Source organism: Vulpes lagopus, chromosome 13 (genome assembly GCF_018345385.1).
Source record: "Vulpes lagopus strain Blue_001 chromosome 13, ASM1834538v1, whole genome shotgun sequence".
Taxonomy (NCBI): domain Eukaryota; kingdom Metazoa; phylum Chordata; class Mammalia; order Carnivora; family Canidae; genus Vulpes; species Vulpes lagopus.
In genome coordinates, this window is record NC_054836.1 from 13,937,926 (window position 1) to 13,955,410 (window position 17,485).

The 17,485-nt window shown below is 34.7% G+C and overlaps 1 protein-coding gene across 13 annotated transcripts in view; it reads left to right on the forward strand.

Moving 5' to 3' along the window:
* The window catches only part of ADAM22 (ADAM metallopeptidase domain 22), a 220,833-nt gene that overhangs the window by 194,971 nt on the left and 8,377 nt on the right, over nucleotides 1-17,485 (forward strand). For 2 of the 13 annotated variants that reach the window (XM_041727581.1, XM_041727579.1), the window contains 6 exons: nucleotides 1,956-1,973; nucleotides 8,875-9,069; nucleotides 11,420-11,520; nucleotides 11,861-11,927; nucleotides 14,194-14,304; nucleotides 16,473-16,559. In XM_041727581.1, coding sequence (XP_041583515.1) covers nucleotides 1,956-1,973; nucleotides 8,875-9,069; nucleotides 11,420-11,520; nucleotides 11,861-11,927; nucleotides 14,194-14,304; nucleotides 16,473-16,559 — 579 coding nt within the window. The remainder of the gene's footprint in view (nucleotides 1-1,955; nucleotides 1,974-8,874; nucleotides 9,070-11,419; nucleotides 11,521-11,860; nucleotides 11,928-14,193; nucleotides 14,305-16,472; nucleotides 16,560-17,485) is intronic. The other 11 variants (XM_041727582.1, XM_041727583.1, XM_041727584.1 and 8 more) reach the window with 10 other exon arrangements.

The following is a 17,485-nucleotide window of genomic DNA, read 5'->3' on the forward strand; positions in this document are numbered from 1 at the left end:
AGCAGCTCATCCTGTAGATGCTCAATACCTAGGGGCCTCTTTGATGTATAGGCCATTAACTATATTGTATATTTCTATTTGCATGAGTCAATTTCATCAAAACATTTGGAGTTATAAAATTAAATGTCTGAAAGAAAGGCTTTTCTGAATATTTATCATTTGATCTTGCTTCATACCTCAGGTGAATTAGCCCCATCTTGGAGTCACACTATTTCCTTGACTTCCCTGATTTAAGATCTGTGTGGTAATTGCCATCACAAGCTTTGCTCTTTTGAAGTAGCTCAGTGGTCTCATTGGTCATATGAAAAAAGGAAGGCAAAATTATTAGTTTTGTTTTGTGTGATTTTTTACCACCTGCTGATGCAAATTGGTATTTCATGTTTTTGTAATCTTGGAAAAAATTACATTTCAGAAAATATGAAATCTAAACTTCTCTTGCTAATAATATATTACCTGTGTCCATTTGTTTTAAGTAGAATTTAAGTACTTCTTTCTGTACTTATTTCTTATTTTTATGACATTCTTTTAAGATTTCACTATTTTTTTCATTTCTGAATATATGTACTCTGCATATTCATTAAGGAAAAAGACAAAAATTGTATTCATACAGTATCCTCTTTGTAAATAATTTGAACCTAAATGATGGAAGTTTTAATGCTACTAAACTTATTCAGAATATGTTTAAGAATAGAATGAGAATGTAGAAGTTTTATTACAGGAATTAAATTCATGAATTTCATGTTCTATTTCAAATTCAAAAATGGATTTAGGAGCTGAGAATTCATTTCCTCCTTAATCTTTCCTTTTAAGCTTTCTACCCCTTCTCCAAGCCTTGGACTAAGGGAATGGCAGGAATAGGGAGTGAGGAATACTTATTTGGACCTGATGGACCAGTCGGGTAATCAGACTGAGGGAGTAAAAAGTAAAACATACTGAATAGAAAGATTCTGAGGCTTATTCCCTCCCCCGCCTTATGGTTTCAAGTATGAAAGATGTTAAGTTACAAATTGGCACTTTCACTCTCATGAGCTCATCATTAAATCAAGATACTTACAGGGTAAGTACAAATAATATCGATATGGAAACATCCTCGATCTGGGAAGGAAGCCCACTAAGTTACTGGACCTTTCTAACATGTCTTCAAAATATTCACACTTACCTAGGTCATGATAGAAAATTAAAAATGAAGCCTTTTGAGTTGTAAGTTAAAAGTCACTGATGCCTTACTCTGCACCCTCTAGAATACACTTTTGTTTAATAGCAGTTTGTTTTAAAACTCATGTAGTTTTGTTTTGGTGTATGGCCAAATGGAAAACAGAGACTAAACTTTGAATGAAGTATTTCCTGTGTAAAATTTCAGGAAGTAGTGATAACTTACAAGGTCCCTAAGAGCTGTGAATTAATTCTCTACTATATCATCCATGATGAAATAAGATGTTCTAGTGTCCAATCATATCTTCCTATTTGAAATTCTTAGGAAGAGCTTTAGTTTGAGGTATATATTCCAGAAGGAATGAATTATGATTTTTATTTCTATGAAAGGGGTTAATTTATATAAGTAACTTGAATAAGAATTGACTTTAGAACTTTACTGACTAAAGGTTTAATATGGTACAATTGATATTGCAAAAACAGATATTCTTAAGTAACTGAAGCTTATTTATGCTATTAAAAATAGTTATTTGAAAATATTGTCACTAACCCTTTGGTATCACTTACAAAGATGAAGGAGAGAAAGAGGTTGTGTGTGTGTGTGTGTGTGTGTGTGTGTGTGTGTGTATGTGTATGTGTGTGTGACTGTGTTTGTATTCCACATTTTAGTTTTACAATTCACAATCCTCTAGTGGAGACCTTTCAGCGAATGCTAGAGCTTTCATGTTTACTGCTCTCTCTGAATATACTTCTATAGGTAACTAATTCTTCTTTTTTTCCCTTTTCTTCTTGTCCATGAAAAGAAATTATCGAGAACAGAGGTATGTGATGAGAATAATCTGAACACATAACTGAAAGGTTTAAATCCTACTAGCATCCTTGGAATTCATACATGCAATTATAAATCATGCTGACTTTGTTACTCTGCTGTAGTGATCATATAGCAACCTTGTTTCTCATGACCTTGAAAGGATAATTTTAATAATGGTGCTGTGGGATGTAGCATTTTAACATAGACATATCATTATTTAATTTTAATGGTTCTTTCATCCAACAATACCATAATAATAGAAGTTACTTGTGTTACTTTTATGGTAATATAAATGGAAATGAGTTTTTTCCCCATCTAAAACAAACTTCCTCTATGTTAGGGAATCACTCATGTTTATATAATTGGCTTTTCTTCATCTTTTGAGCAATCTTATTGCCTAGTACTTTCTGAAGGAATTTATTTTTTGTTGCTGTTATATTAATAACTTCCACTCATAAATGATAAAATGTATATGGGCACAGTGTTGGGATGAGGAGAATGTCCTGGTATTTAATGGACCTATTTGCCTCTGCATAAGAAAATATTTTTGTACTGATTAGGTAATTGCATAGGTAAGGAAATAATTTGCATTATTGGAATCTCAGGTTGTCTGGTGTACTTATTTTTCTTTAAATAAAAAGCCCATGAAATCAGACACCCTCTTCATAATAACATTAAAATCTATGTTTAACAGCATAAAAAGATATACAGAGCATTCATGTGGATTTATAAAAACGCCCATATTGAGATATTCCCTACACTTTTCACATTTAAACAATTATTGATGCTCTTAGCTACTGACACAAAACATTAAAATATCCTGGAAGACCAGATCTTGCACCTCATAGAGTACTAGTTTTGTTCTCAAGATATCTGTGCAGATTCATACGCACTTAACTTTCCCCACTGTTCCGTTAAATGTCAGGCAGATTGAGAATAAAATTTAATAAACATAACAGTTTTTTAGGCCCCAACCAGCTTTCATTTTTTCACAAATTAAAATTTTGAACTTTATTCTTCTGTTTCATTCCATGTTGTAATTTAAAAATCCCTTATCCCTGTAAGACTTTAGGCATTCAGTCTCTCTAAATGTGCTCATAGGGAACTAACTGAAATCTTAGACAGTTAACATAGATATTAGAAAATATTCATCTAGCTCTGGGGAAACTAAATAACTTGTCATTAATGGAAAAAATAAATCTGAGACAAAATTAGTTACGTTTTAAAAAAAACTAGATTTCTTTTTGATGTGTTTAAAACTCTTGTGTTTAGAACCACTGGAGAAGAGCTGGAATCATGTAAGTTTTCTCTTGGGTAGAATTTGATCGGTTATATCAAAAATCTAAGTTTGGTGGCTTTCTCCAATGAAAAATAAAATTAGACTAATAAGATCAAATATTGACGACTCAGCCATTGCCATAGCAACTAAGGCTATAAGGTAATTTAATATTTCTGACATATAAAAAGGAAAGTGAAATGTCACATGTGTAACATAAGCAAACCTATAACAGTGCTCTAAGACACATTCTCACCTGGAGTACTATAAAAAATTATTAATATGTTAAACTGTGTACCAACTTCTTATTTTAACTCAATATCTGCATAGGTACAGTTGAGAACATTTTTGCGTTGTTTCCTTTATGTGTCTGATATAATTTCATGCCTCTTGATATTACTGTATCATCATTTTATCAACCTGGTTACTCTTTTGGAATCTAGTTCATATTTTGAGAGAGTCACGTCTTCGACAGATTTATGTATTTTGATATATTTCATTACAGTATTTATTTATTTTTGCCCTTGTCCATAGCTAATGAATCTTATACTTGTATAATAATTTTCAAAACGGAGAAGTAGCAAATAATGGACTTTAGATCAGCAAATCATGTATAAATTTCTTTTTTTTAAAGATTTTATTTATTTGACAGAGAGATAGGAAGAGTCAGAGGAGTACAAGCTGGGGAATGGCAGAGAGAGGGGGAGAAGCGAGCTCCTCACTAAGCAGGGAGCCCCATGCAGGACTCCATTCCAAGTCCCTGGGAACATGACCTGAGCTGAAGACAGATGCTTAACCAACTGAGCCACCCAGATGCCCTGTGAATGTATAAAGTTCTGAAGGATTTTCCTTTTTAAGAATATATATCGGTTATAGAGCAGGTGGTAAGGCCAATGGACCAAAGCATGCATTCAGAAATCTATAGTCTTAATGAAAGTATTTTCAGATGTTCAGATAGAGATGTGTTCAGTTCCAAAGGATGCTACGAATAGAAATAAGAATTTTGAGTTGTCTTTATCTTTAAATTTAAAGGTTTTCCTTTGAGGTTCCATAGTGGGAGGACCAAGTGACAAGGAATCAGAAAATCACTTGCTAGGATATGATTTCTTGGGAAATTACTAAACTTTAAAATCAGATAAAGCTCTTTGTAATCTGTAAAGCATCATAGTAAGGGAAGTTATTAGTGTGTGGTCTCTGAAGACTCTGTGTTTCTCTAATCTTCAAATGAAGGAGGTGGATGTGTTTGGTCTCAAAGAGAAAGGAAGCATTCATTGACATGAATGAGGCCCACACATATTGGTGGACCTGGTGGAAGGTTTGCTTTGATATTAAATGCAAGGCCGTATTAAACATGTAGCCAGTTATCAGATTCTTACTGATACAATGGCTCAAATGCTTGAAAGGTATAACTTTCAAATTATTGGAGAAGTCAGGCAAGTAATTCTGTGAAGGAGCTTGATAACCTGGCATGATAGGTTTAATTGCAAGTCTGCAAGAAGACAAGAAGCAAACCACTTGTTTTGTTTTCTTTTTGTTTACAAAGTGCTTGATAAAAAGAGAAGTCCTATTCTGGGCACAGTAGAGGCAGTACCCCATGCATGAATGGTATCACTTTTTTTTTTTTTGAATGGTATCACTTTATATCTTCCAGTGGTACCTTATGAAGCATTGAACCATGTAACATAGGAACCATGGAGAGTTTTTATTAATCATGTAGTTACTAGAAAGGATGGCTATTGATCTTTTTCTTTAGAATCTTCAGGGAAGAAGAGTCATTTTTTTTTTTTTCAGTTGATGGTATCATTTATATTTTAGCATAATTGCTTTAGGATCTAGCAGCTGTATACTCTGTATGGTTTTTTTTTTTTTTTTTTTTAGATTTTATTTTTAAGCAATCTGTATACCCAACATGGGGCTGCAGCTTACAACCCAAGATCAGGAGTCTCATGCTTCACCAACTGAGCCAGCCAGGCACCTGAACTGCTGTATACTTTGTAACAAGATTTACTTACAAGTTTGAGCTTTAGTTTTCAGATAGGTTTGCAAGTAGCAATAGAGTAAGAAAACATTAATTTGACCTTGGATTTATAAAACATCCATATTCAGCTGAAATATTTTTTGTCTGAAATGAACATACATTATGATTAATGTGAAATAGAATAAATAATTAAGATCATATCTTCCTATCTCTACCTTAAGCAGAAACCCACTTTCCCATTTCTTTTCTCTCTCACCTGTTTTAGCCAGTCTATTTTCTGCTTGTGAACCTCCCTCCCTCCTTTTTTTCAAAACTATGTTAGTTTGTTTTTATATTATTATTTAAGTGATATTCATGCATCTGTCAGTGTGACTTGGTACACATTACACAATATTCTTAAAACAGTAAATAATTCTAATATCAGACAGACACCAGCAAAGCATTGGAGAAATGCCTCCTTTAGCATTGAGGTTAAGACTTATTTTTTTTCATTTTATTCTCATTTTAAGTCTGTGTAAGGATTAAAGTTAAATATATATATTTATGTAAGTATAAATGTAATATATAATATAAAATATTAATTTATGTTAATATTCATTGGACCCTTTAAGGAAAGACCAGATTTCCATCATAACAGAGTTCCTTTCTGAGGAAAAAGAATTCAGTTAAATAACTTTTTATTATCTTTTGGTCATTATTTACAAAAATTCATGTGCGTGTCTACAATATTTGCATATAATGTCAGAAATATGAGGTAATGATCCCATGACAAAACTTGGCACCAGTCAGGCCACCTAATGTAGTAATCACTTCTTGATTCAAAATTCCATGAAACAAGCAAAATTTAAGAAGAAAGCCATAAAGACTAGAAAAATAAATTCAATTAAAAAAACTTTAAAGAATCAGTTAGTCATTTATGATCTTATATAACCAATGATGAAATGTTATTTTATTGATCATGGGGACCTGATAGTCTTTATCTTCACTAAAGGTTAAACAAGAAGAAATAACTTCATTATAATCTGCAATGGATATTGAAAAAGAGGTACATTTCTGGACAGTGAAGAATGTTAAATAATTATTCTTAAGAGATCTTTAACAAAATTCTTAATCTGTCATTGATATTTTTATTTATTTACTATGTGAAGAAAGTTAAATGCATTCCTTATGGAATTTTAAGGAGAATGCAAACTAGTTTCTGTATTTTAGAGTCTAATTAACGATAGCTAAGAATTTAATCTGCCCATCATGATAAAAATAAAGCCATGCCCCAGAAGCTCATTGAATTTGAACTCCCTTCCAACCCCTTGACTGAAGCCCACAGTTTATATTATGTTTACCATTTAGGATTTTTGTGCATTGTGTAAAAGATGATCATGCACTGCAGAGAAATTACACTGAAGGAATGGTAAAATGTTCATAGTTTTAAAAAAACAAAACCAACAACAAAACTAGGCCCATCCATCATGAGAGGTAGTCCATTTAAGCCTGCAGCATCAGCCAAGTGAGCCTTTGGTAAATACACGAATGCCAGAACCACATAAAGAGAAGGTAATTTGGGAGATAGATTAATAGAAAGGTCAAGTGTAGTTGGCACTTGTCTTTATTTAATTTGAATTTAGTGAGGCATATCTCATCAGTTTACACAGATTATCATTAAAGGTAATGATGAGAAAGGAATTGTTAACCATAGATTATATTGTTGGAAATGTGATATTGATGAGATATTCTTTGGCATTCTTTTTATTTTTTTAAAAGGTTTATTTATTTGTTCATGAGAGACACAGAGAGAGGCAGAGACCTAGGCAGAGGGAGAAGCAGGCTTCTCACAGGAAGCCCAATGTGGGACTCGATCCCAGATCCTGGGATCATGCCCTGAACCAAAGGCAGATGTGCCCAACCGCTGAGCCACCCAGGTGTCCCATCTTTGGCATTCTTTTATAAATATTAACATGATCTGAAAGGAAAGTTTCCTCCCTGAAATGACATAGGGAACTCTGAGTTTCTTGAGATCATTTGTTTTTCAAGCATTGACAGAATATTGGACTCATGGGAGGCAAGGCAGGAAATGTGATTCCAGAGATTAAAGATCTCTTCCATAACAATATATATGATTTGTCCTGTATTAACACTATGAATTTGGGGAAATTGTATTATTTTTTATATAAAATTAATATTTCATAATATACTGGGAAAAAGAAAAAAGTTAGTTATGAGCGGAAGCCACTTAAGGGTTTAAAAATATTTTGAAAGAATACATATCACAGGGTTCTAGGTAAAATTAGTCTTATAGATCAAACGAGAAATTTGACTTTCTTCAAAGGGGAGGATCACACAAATTAATATATGTGCTTCAGTGAGTTGAAAAATTTTTTTTAGATTTGGGGCTATGTGTAATTACATAGGATTGAAATAATATGAAAGAGGTATTGAGTCATTCAAAAGAAGGAATGACCAAGTATTAACATTTCAAACAGAATGGAAACTGGTACAAGGAAACAAACATCTGAAAGTGGCATTTTTTAAGATAGAATTGAGCATCAGCAAGTAACCAAGGTAAGCATGGAAACTAAGGAAAAACTAAGTAGAAAAAGGATTAGCAAATTTGGCCTTTGTTAGAGGCCTATTGAAGTATAAATTTGTTTAAAATTCTCAATCCAGCACCGGTTTGTGGCACCTCCCACAACAGTACCGAATGGAACTGAATCAAATTTTGGATGCAGGTGGCTTTTTGGGGGCGAGGCATTGGCAGATGATCAGATTAGCTATTGAGGTTGACATGGTGGTCCATCACTGAGTTTTCTACACTCCTTCCTTCGGGAAAGTGATAAAAATCTGTTGCGATCTTCGCCAATTCAAAATCAGAGCCCATGGGGTCAGTAATAGTACAGATTAAACAGATCATCCTTTGTGGTGTTCCTTCTACTGTGGAGATAGAGAACTGAGGTCACCCAGCAACTGTCCTCCTATAGTCTCAACAAGAATTCAGGTTTTATTTCAACCCCTTCTTCCTTGTGCTAAATGATCTCCCTTTACATATTCTTCTGTGCAGTTGTAGAATTACATTTTTGCTTGGTGTTTGACTCTCTTTCAGCTTCATATTTCTCCTAAATGAACAATGAAGCTGCAAATTGAACAGATTACTCCAATAAGAATTTATTTGGATTAACTTATAGAAAATTGCTTAGAAATCAGTTATTTTAAGACTTAATTGGTCTTAAGGTTATATTATATAATGGTTAGAATTCATAAATAGTTTATTGGCCAGCCACAGTGAAAGAATTATGCCTTATTTGGGGCAAGGACTGTTTGTCCCAACATGTCTCCTTCAGCACCATTTTTTTTTTAAGTCAAAACTTCCGTCAACATCTCCAAGTATAATAAAGTTACAATGAAAAACCTCATCTTTCCATATTTTTCCGCTGAAGCAAGGCTTTATTCATCCAGACTGTATAGACTTCAGTGATTGCATTTCTGACCTCTACAAGTTAGAATGACTTTAACTTGTCACATTTATTAATAATCTTACATGTTGTTACAGATTTGATTCATGTAGATCATTATCCCTACCACTTTTTTCCTAAAATAATATTTGTATATGTCTGTGTTCATGTGTGTGTCTTGTTTTCTGACTCTGAAATGTTTATTATGCCTTAGACAGTTACCCCAGGGAGATTATGTAAAAAAGCCTGGAGATGGCGACTCTTTTTATAGCGACATTCCTCCTGGAGTCAGCACAAACTCAGCATCTAGTTCTAAGAAGAGGTCTGCTTTTCTGTCGCATTTTCAGATTTCTACCTGTTCCATCACACATTATTCCATTAGTCAGAACATTTCATTATTTTGCAGCAGGTTTGATTACTTCTTCCTTCTTTCTTGAATGTTAAAAAATAGTATCCTTTGTTCTTTGATTACTATGCTTCCAAATGCCATATGCTCAAAACCACTTGTTAAATCAGGCCAGAAATTGAACCAAAATTAAACCAAACAAATAACAATCCTAAATCTATGTAGAAATCCTAGGGTTTTTCAATCTTGCTCTTATATGGCTTAAGAAACTATACATAGTATTTTATAATATTTTAAATGGTGAGCTTTATGTCATGTTGGGTAGTCAAAGAAAAAGGTTACTGTCATGCTTCAGTAAAGCAGTTGTTAAAATGGTACTATAAATGCTGCGTTGAATATTTTAAGATTTTAAATATACCAAAGCTAAGCTTGCTGTGAAAAAAAGATTGCTTCTCTGTGAATCGTATATTTGAATATTGTGATTTTGCCTTTTATTCCTGGAATGATTATTTATATCTAGACTTTATAATTTAGAGCTTGGTTGCAAAATTAAGTATATTTAATATTTGCCTGAATTTTATAATAGGACAAGTGGGGTTAATATAATATTTATGTTTGAAACCTTGATGTTATATTTTTGTTCCAAGATCTTAAGATGTATAAGACCAGTTAAAATTCTGCATGCTTTATAACTGCTTAATAAAATAAACTGGTAGAAGAAATAAATAGTTGGAATGTTTTAGGAAATGAAACCTACATTCACATTGAAGAAAGCTAAAATATTCCTGTGGAAGAGTTTCTTTAAAATTGTTAATAGAGATGTAATGTATAGAAAAAGAAGATTTGATAACCCAGTACAAAAGATTTGATTGCTTTGGGCAGAGTAGGTACCGTGTAGACTGAAGGGGAATTTCTAGCTTATTTAGAAGAAACGTAATCTCTTCTGGAATTCTACATAGAGTGAATCATATGTAAAAATTCTGCAATGGATCTCACTCTGTAAGCAATCACAAAGGAGAAAAGAAAGGATCAGTAGATCTGGGAACCCTTCTTTATGTGGAACTGTCTTATGCATGAAGGATTGTTTTTACTCAGATAACAGCTTAGAGCAAAAGTAGTTTTTGCACAAGGAGTATAGATCTGTAGAAGGATTTTCAAAAATTTTTATTCTTTTAAATTACTGAGGGTTTTTCTTGGCTAAGAAAATAAGATTTATCTAGGTTCCATATATAAATATTTTCTTGGTCAAATATTTAAATTAACATGAGAAAAAGGTCAAATATTTAATCTTAATTTAACCTTAAATATTTAATTTTAAATTAACACGAGAAAAAGGTAGAAAAATCAATGAATTCCAGCAGATTTTTTTTGTTCTTCTGCAGAAAATAGGATTCATTCTATAATTACCAAATTCTGTTGTAAAACTCCTAACCTGAGGAATTAATATGTTATAATTGTGCTGAGTTCCATTTATTTTCATTCATCAGTAGAAGGCTCCTTTTAAAATAGACATTATTAGCAATTAACTGGATTGATGTGTGGGAAAGATTTTAAATATTTTCTAAAGTTCCTCAAGAACTTAAAATGCTGATTTGCATCATTCCTAGATTTTGGAAAAATGGGTTATAACTTTTAAGCAGTTAAAAATGATATCAAATTATGTGACTCCTCCTAAATACATGTAGTTTGTCAAAATACTTTTTGTATGTGGTACAGGTATGTGTATAAACTTTGCTTCTTGTAGAATATTTAAGATGGCAGGGCACAAATAGCACAAGGGCTTAATGGTACATGGGCTTTGTGAGAGACGCTTCCATGATAAACATTTGATTCAGTTCAGTTATTGAGCAGTTAACTAACATACTACATTTTGGGCCAGCCATATTTGTGGAGAAAATGCCAATTCTCAAATATAGTTTTATTGTTTAAAAAAAAACCTAAATATTACTTTGATAAAGGTTGACCAGGTTCAATTGGACAGATCTTAGTGAAATCTCTTGGAAGTCCATGTTCTCATAATATTTGAATGAAAACCATTGCTTTACAATTAAGAAACATTTATAGTGGGACCCCATTATAACTCTTCTACTCCAATTATATAACTGAAATATGAAGTGAATTTGCTATCTGTGGTTGTTGGGAATGTAATTGGCTCATACTGTATGCTGATATTTTTGAATTGTAAACTATTGTAATGGGGTTCCATTGTATTTGACTTTTCTTAAATTGAATGTTGTGTAATTCTGCCTTCTTCATGAAGACTTTCATGTTCTCTTCATTCTTTCATTTCAGATTTTTTTCTTTCTTGATTTATTTAATGCACAGTAATGCTTAGAGATTTTGCTTACTGATTTTAAAACTAAATAACACTTGATTATATTTTTGAACAGTACATATACATTTTTAATTTCAGATCAAATGGGCTTTCTCATTCTTGGAGTGAAAGGATTCCAGACACAAAACATATTTCAGACATCTGCGAAAATGGAAGACCTCGAAGTAACTCTTGGCAAGGTATAGGGCAGCATTCTGAATAGCTAGTGCATCTTTTTGCACAACCCAAATTCAGTGTTTTTTGGCTCTTGGTTGTAAAGATTTGTTTTCTGTTTGCTCTTAAGTTCTTCTCCCAACAGAGAAGAGGGCATTTATTATAAGAGCCCTGTTCTTTTTTCTTGGATGGGAAATGATGGGATTCAGTAGCACTGGTGCACAGGACAAATTGAGAAGGCTGTACAGTACTCTACAGCCCTCTGTTCTGGGAGGGGCTGGAAGTACACCACATGAAATACCCTGTGATGACATATGGCAATTGTTTATTTATATTTCAAATCTAGCCATAAACCGTCTTTTTCAGGTAACCTGGGAGGCAACAGAAAGAAAATCAGAGGCAAAAGATTTAGACCTCGGTCTAATTCAACTGAGTAAGTCTAAACCTCTAATGGAAAAAGGCATTCCAAGGTCCTGTGCAATTAGTGTGCAAAGTTAATTAATGAGATCATCAAAGAACTGTAGAAACCATGCCTCTGGTCTTGGTTTTGTCTTTTTAATTCCTTTTTGCCGTTTTAAAATTAACCATGGCTTTTCTCTTTTACATAGGCATCTCCGCAACTGTGCCCATACCAATGTTCACTGACAGCAGGGGTCACACCCTTGCTGCAGGCTTTTCCCTCCAGTAACCTGCCATTGTGGTGTCTTGGTTCCTTTTGAAGGGAATTTTGATAACATTCCTTTCTTCTCATCACCTGGGGTCCAGCCATTTCAGAGGGATCACCCTTCCTCTTCCCAATGTTCACACAGCCTAGAAGCATCAAGGGAAAGTTCCCACTGTCCCAGAGCATGATACTGCTCACAGTGTGACACCACCGCTCCAAGAGCTTCATGGCTGCAATCTAAGCATTCTCTCAGACTAATGGAATACATTTCCCTTTTAAATCTTCCTTCTGAGGACATTTAAAAGGGCACTTACAAAACTTGCTCTTTAACGGAATCATTGTCACTAAATGCAACATTATCTGTTTTAAATGATAGCCACACATTATTTTTTTTTTTTAAGCAGAGGGTGGAGGGTGGGATCAGAAGTTACATTTAAATTATTCCTAATGAGGTAAACACCATGCTTTTTTTGTTTCTTCACTTAAGAAAGTACAGCAAAACCAAGCTTCCTCAAACCTTAATCTCATGTCCAGGAATAAAACACATCCTCGGTATCCTTCTGACCTTGCCACCAGGTTTTAATTAACCATACTTTTTGACCTACCTAAATTTTTTAAAACTTCTTTCTCATTGCAGTGCTAGTTATTGTTTTCAGGATCACTATTGCCTCTTCATGCCTTAATACTTAAAAAAATCTGAATAGCAGGTGTTTGTTAACTGCTTGTCAGAAACTTATGTTAGCTTTTCCATCATATACCCTGCCTTTTTCAGTCCAGGAATAAAAACAGTGCCCTGAAATTTGGACCTTCCTGCTGATGGTATTGTCTTGTAAGTGGCTTGTCAAAGTTTACTAGAGGATACTTTATTTTAGAAACACTAGATAGGTTTAAGTAATACCATTGCATGGTCCAGAATGGCATCATAGAACTCCATCATAAATAACTAATCTGTTAGAGTTTATCTTATACATTCCCAAAGCGCTTGGATGCTTTAGGGCTCATTGTGGATAAACTCTTGGAATGTTGTTTGATTTGTTTTGCATGAGGTCACCTGGTAAGAGCTCCTTAGCTCATCTCAGTTGCTCACAAGAATACAGATAAAACTGCAAAATGTTCTTCAGAACTTCCTTTGTGTACTGGTTAGCATTTTAACAGTATTTCCTATAATAAGGCTTTGAAAACTCCTGAGTGAAAGCAAATCAACATTATATTAAAGCTATATATTTAGGACCCAAACAACACTTGGTGTTTAGCAAGATTCATATATTACAAGATTCATATATTACATATATATTTACAGTATATTCTAGCATGGTCACTTACTTTTTAAAACTTTTTTGTAAAATTCCCACTCATGTCATGTGATAAAAATTATAATACCAGATAGCCCTTAAGGAATCTCTTGCCTGTGAGATAACACTATAATACTTAATAAGACATCATAGTGAAATCATCTTTGTGAGGAAGAAGTATTAAGGACTCCCTCAGATTTTTCAGACTTCTCAGATTTGGGTTACGTGACTCATGTTAATTAAATGGAACCAAGTCTGTGAAGTTGACCACTATTCTCACATACTTTACTATATGGGCACTATGTACATATATATGTTTTTTTCCTTGTAAATAATTCTAATACATAGCATATCAGGAATTATGTTGTTAGTCTTTTTTTTATACTTTCATATTCATTAAATAACCCCTTTTGCTTCTGATATAACAATATAATTTGTGGGACTATAAGAGAAGCAGAATGACCACAGACAAATGTATCTTTTTTATTTTTTAGAATAAAAGGTATCATTGAGCCCATTATTTCAACGTCCCCTTCAGTACCCATCATCCCAAAGGATGATGAAACATCAGGACATGAATTAAATCATTCACCACAAATGCATAGTCTGCTAATTAAGAACATAAAATGTCCTTGTTTATTGTATCGTTTCTCCACTCAAAGTTTTTGCATCTTCCTCACTGTTGTACATGATGTGAAAAAGGTTTTGGCTTAGACTTTGTATTATATATTGTGTTTTTACAGGAGGGAGCCCCAAGCACCTGAGCCTGGGCACTCCCTCGCCCAGACAGTCCCATCCCAAGGCATAAGCCCAGGGGGCTCTGACAGCCCCCAGACAGGGAGTCTGGATCACAGGTCAGTCTCCACCTGCCCCTTCATTCTGGGCTGCCACTTAATCTCCCTCCTAGTCCCTTCCTTGGCTGAGAGCAGGGTCATTTGATCTTTGACTGACCTCCTACGTCTGCTTGGACATGGTCCTGGTCCAGCCAGCACCAGCTACTTTTCCTCTGCCTTTCCATCCTGGAGAACACAAAGAGCTCTCCTACCCTGTCTAACGCATTTTTTTTGCATGTTGCGCTACAAGCCACGTCAAGCCACATAGGCAGGTATATAGCAGTTTGATAAAAAAACCATCACTTTGGCCACCACCACCTAGAGATGCTAGGAAGCCCGCTGTGAAGAGACTTTCACGGGCAGATCCCCAGAAGGAAAAACCATTGAGAGCTCTCTTCAGTGACTTCTAGTGAAGTGATCACAGCCTTCTGAGATGCTCCTTGAAATGGAGGAAAAAGTCCATCATGTGCAAGCCAAGCCATGCAGCTGTAGGTTTCATGGAACAGCCATGGCATCAGCCCTTTGAGCTTCTAAGATTGTCAGTGAAAGGAACATACGTCTCCTCCTGGAAGCTGCCTGTGGGTGACTCAGTTTGCTGTGTGGCTATATTTCACCTGATAACAGCTGCATGGGCTTTTTCTACAGTATTCCCCAGGCCAGAGCATTCACTAGCCTTCATCTGTGGCTGCACTTGCTTTTTGACTTTTTCTTTTGGTTCAAAGTCTCAATGGAAATTTTTATGCAAGTTTTAATTGGCTATCTGTGAAAAGTGCAAGTTGGCAATGGTTGTGGCTAAAGGCAACACTAATGTGAGTTGTTCCTGTTCAGGGGACACTGTCTTAACAAAAATGGTCTTACAGACATAAAAAGCAACCAGACCCTTCTCTTTCGAGGGAATTACATTGGCCATAGCTCAAAATGAGAGAAAGGGCTATGGAAAAGGTAATCTAATTTTGTTCATGTAACTGAAAATGGTAGTCATGATTTAAATATATTTAGAAGCTGAAACCAAACATGGTGGAAAGAAGCAAAGTTTAACCCCAAACAAATAGCATATTTTATTTTTCCCATGGTTTCTTTCCAAATAGCTTGCAGAGTTTGATGGACCTTACATCTTCGTTCTCTCTATATCTCTATAAGTTACTTTTTAAAAGAAAAAAAATCCCATAAAATCTCCAAATTGTTCCAACATTGGATTTGTTGAATCTATTTATTTTATGGGAGCTTAAAGGGGATGTGTCTTTGCTTGGTTCCCTGGGTTAAAATGAAGGGAAACTCTGAAAAAACAACAACATCAACAACTTGCACTCTCAATTTACCACCTTTTAAATTTTCCTTTGCGCAGTAATTCCGATGGAGACTTTGCCAGATCCGTCAGGGAAGGTCATTAGTATCCTCTGGCAGTCACTCACATAATTCATGATCAGACATTAAGAAGGCAAATTCTGAGGTCCATTTCCTAATGGAAACATGAACACTTTAGTCTGGAGTGCATAAAAGGAGGAAGGAATATTGCAGCTACAACTGAATTGCTGAACCCAACTTAAAGATCTCAGAAACCTGTTTGGCCCATGCATAATCTATATTGGAGCTCCAGGATCAGAAGAGCAGGATCCTTTCTGCTCTTTATAGAGCCAACTGGAGCACTTCTCTTGTTAACTCCAGCTTAAGGTCTGCTATCTGGAGTGAAACAGGGGCCATATAAAGCCTTTTTTTTTTTTTCATATTGGAAAGAGAACTTTGCTCCTTTTAATTCTTCTTGGGGTGTTATATACCCAAACACCAGGTTGGAATTGCAGCCATCTGAATATTCTCAAAAAGCATCGTTATTTGAAAACCAAGGAACCAAATGAGAGGTGGCCTGGAAAAAGCCACTTTGGAGGTGGGTGAATGGGACCTCTGTCAGTACTATGATTGGAAGACACCTTCTGATTCCCTTGGGGAAACCACTGGCAAGGCTTTCCGTGAAATGTTGAATACATTCTAGAATGCCTCAAGCCTTGTTGTAGCTGAGTTTATTCTCATGTCATGGTACAGACTGCCTCATAACCCCCAGCATCCATCCTGGTTTATTTGCCATAGTCACTTGCATTTGGAGGGTGAAGAACATCCTTGCTAAGCTTGTGCTGTGTATTTTCAGATTTTCTATCTTGTTCTGCTTTCTTTGTTCCTTCCATTGCTTTCTGCAGGTATTTAAACCCATGGTTCAAAAGAGACTATAATGTAGCTAAGTGGGTAGAAGATGTGAATAAAAACACTGAAGGACCATACTTTAGGTATTTTATAAATTAATTTTATATCCTTTTCAAACTCTCCCAGCACATACAAATACTGTAGTGTGACTGGCTCTCTATCTTGTATCTCCCAATACAAGTTCCCATAGATGGAAAGGGTCCTTGTTTATTTGCTGCCTTTTGATCTCTGTTTCTGGCTTCGTGAGCAAGTCTAGTTCTTTTCTGAATGTTTCAAATGAAGCCATTTGAAAGGGTTGCCTTTTAGTGCATGTCCCCATCACCATCTTGAGCTTTTTAGTAGCTTTCTCTTCATTTTATGCTATGTAGTGTTCTATGGGCATGAAACATACTTTCCACTAATAAAGAAGCACTATTAACCTGAACAATTCAATTTCTAGAATTTAGCAGTTTTATAGTGCATTTTTCCTACTTACTGCTTTACAAGTGCATAGTGCATATGAAAACCTAAGGGAAAACATGAAAAGAAACCAAATGAAATGTAGTGGAATTTTACTTCAAGTAAAAACAGTGATTTAATGGAGTTTAAAATTATTGAGAGAATCTTGACCACAAGAGAGTGGATTGAATGAGTTTAGGTTTTATTTATTCAATACAAGCTTTCAGCACCAGACAAAGGCTGTGCTGAGAAGTGTTTTAGAGATTCTCAACAAAACATCCAAGGAGCTTTTTTATGCTAGTAAGATGGTTGTTGTCTAACACTTCAGACAGCAGGAAGGAGAGAGAAAACATGTTCTTGATTCACAAAAGAGCAGACCGAGTATCCCTACATTTTAGAAACTAGAATTTACTCAATCCACTGTAGCTCAGTCTAACTTCAGAGGTCAGAGGGAATTTCCAAGAGCTCTTAATGGCATTATTTCACTCTTTAATAATATCAAAGTGATTTCCTAGAGGTAAATGTCCAGTTTATATATGAGTACTTTGTGGACAACTAATGTAAAGAAGAA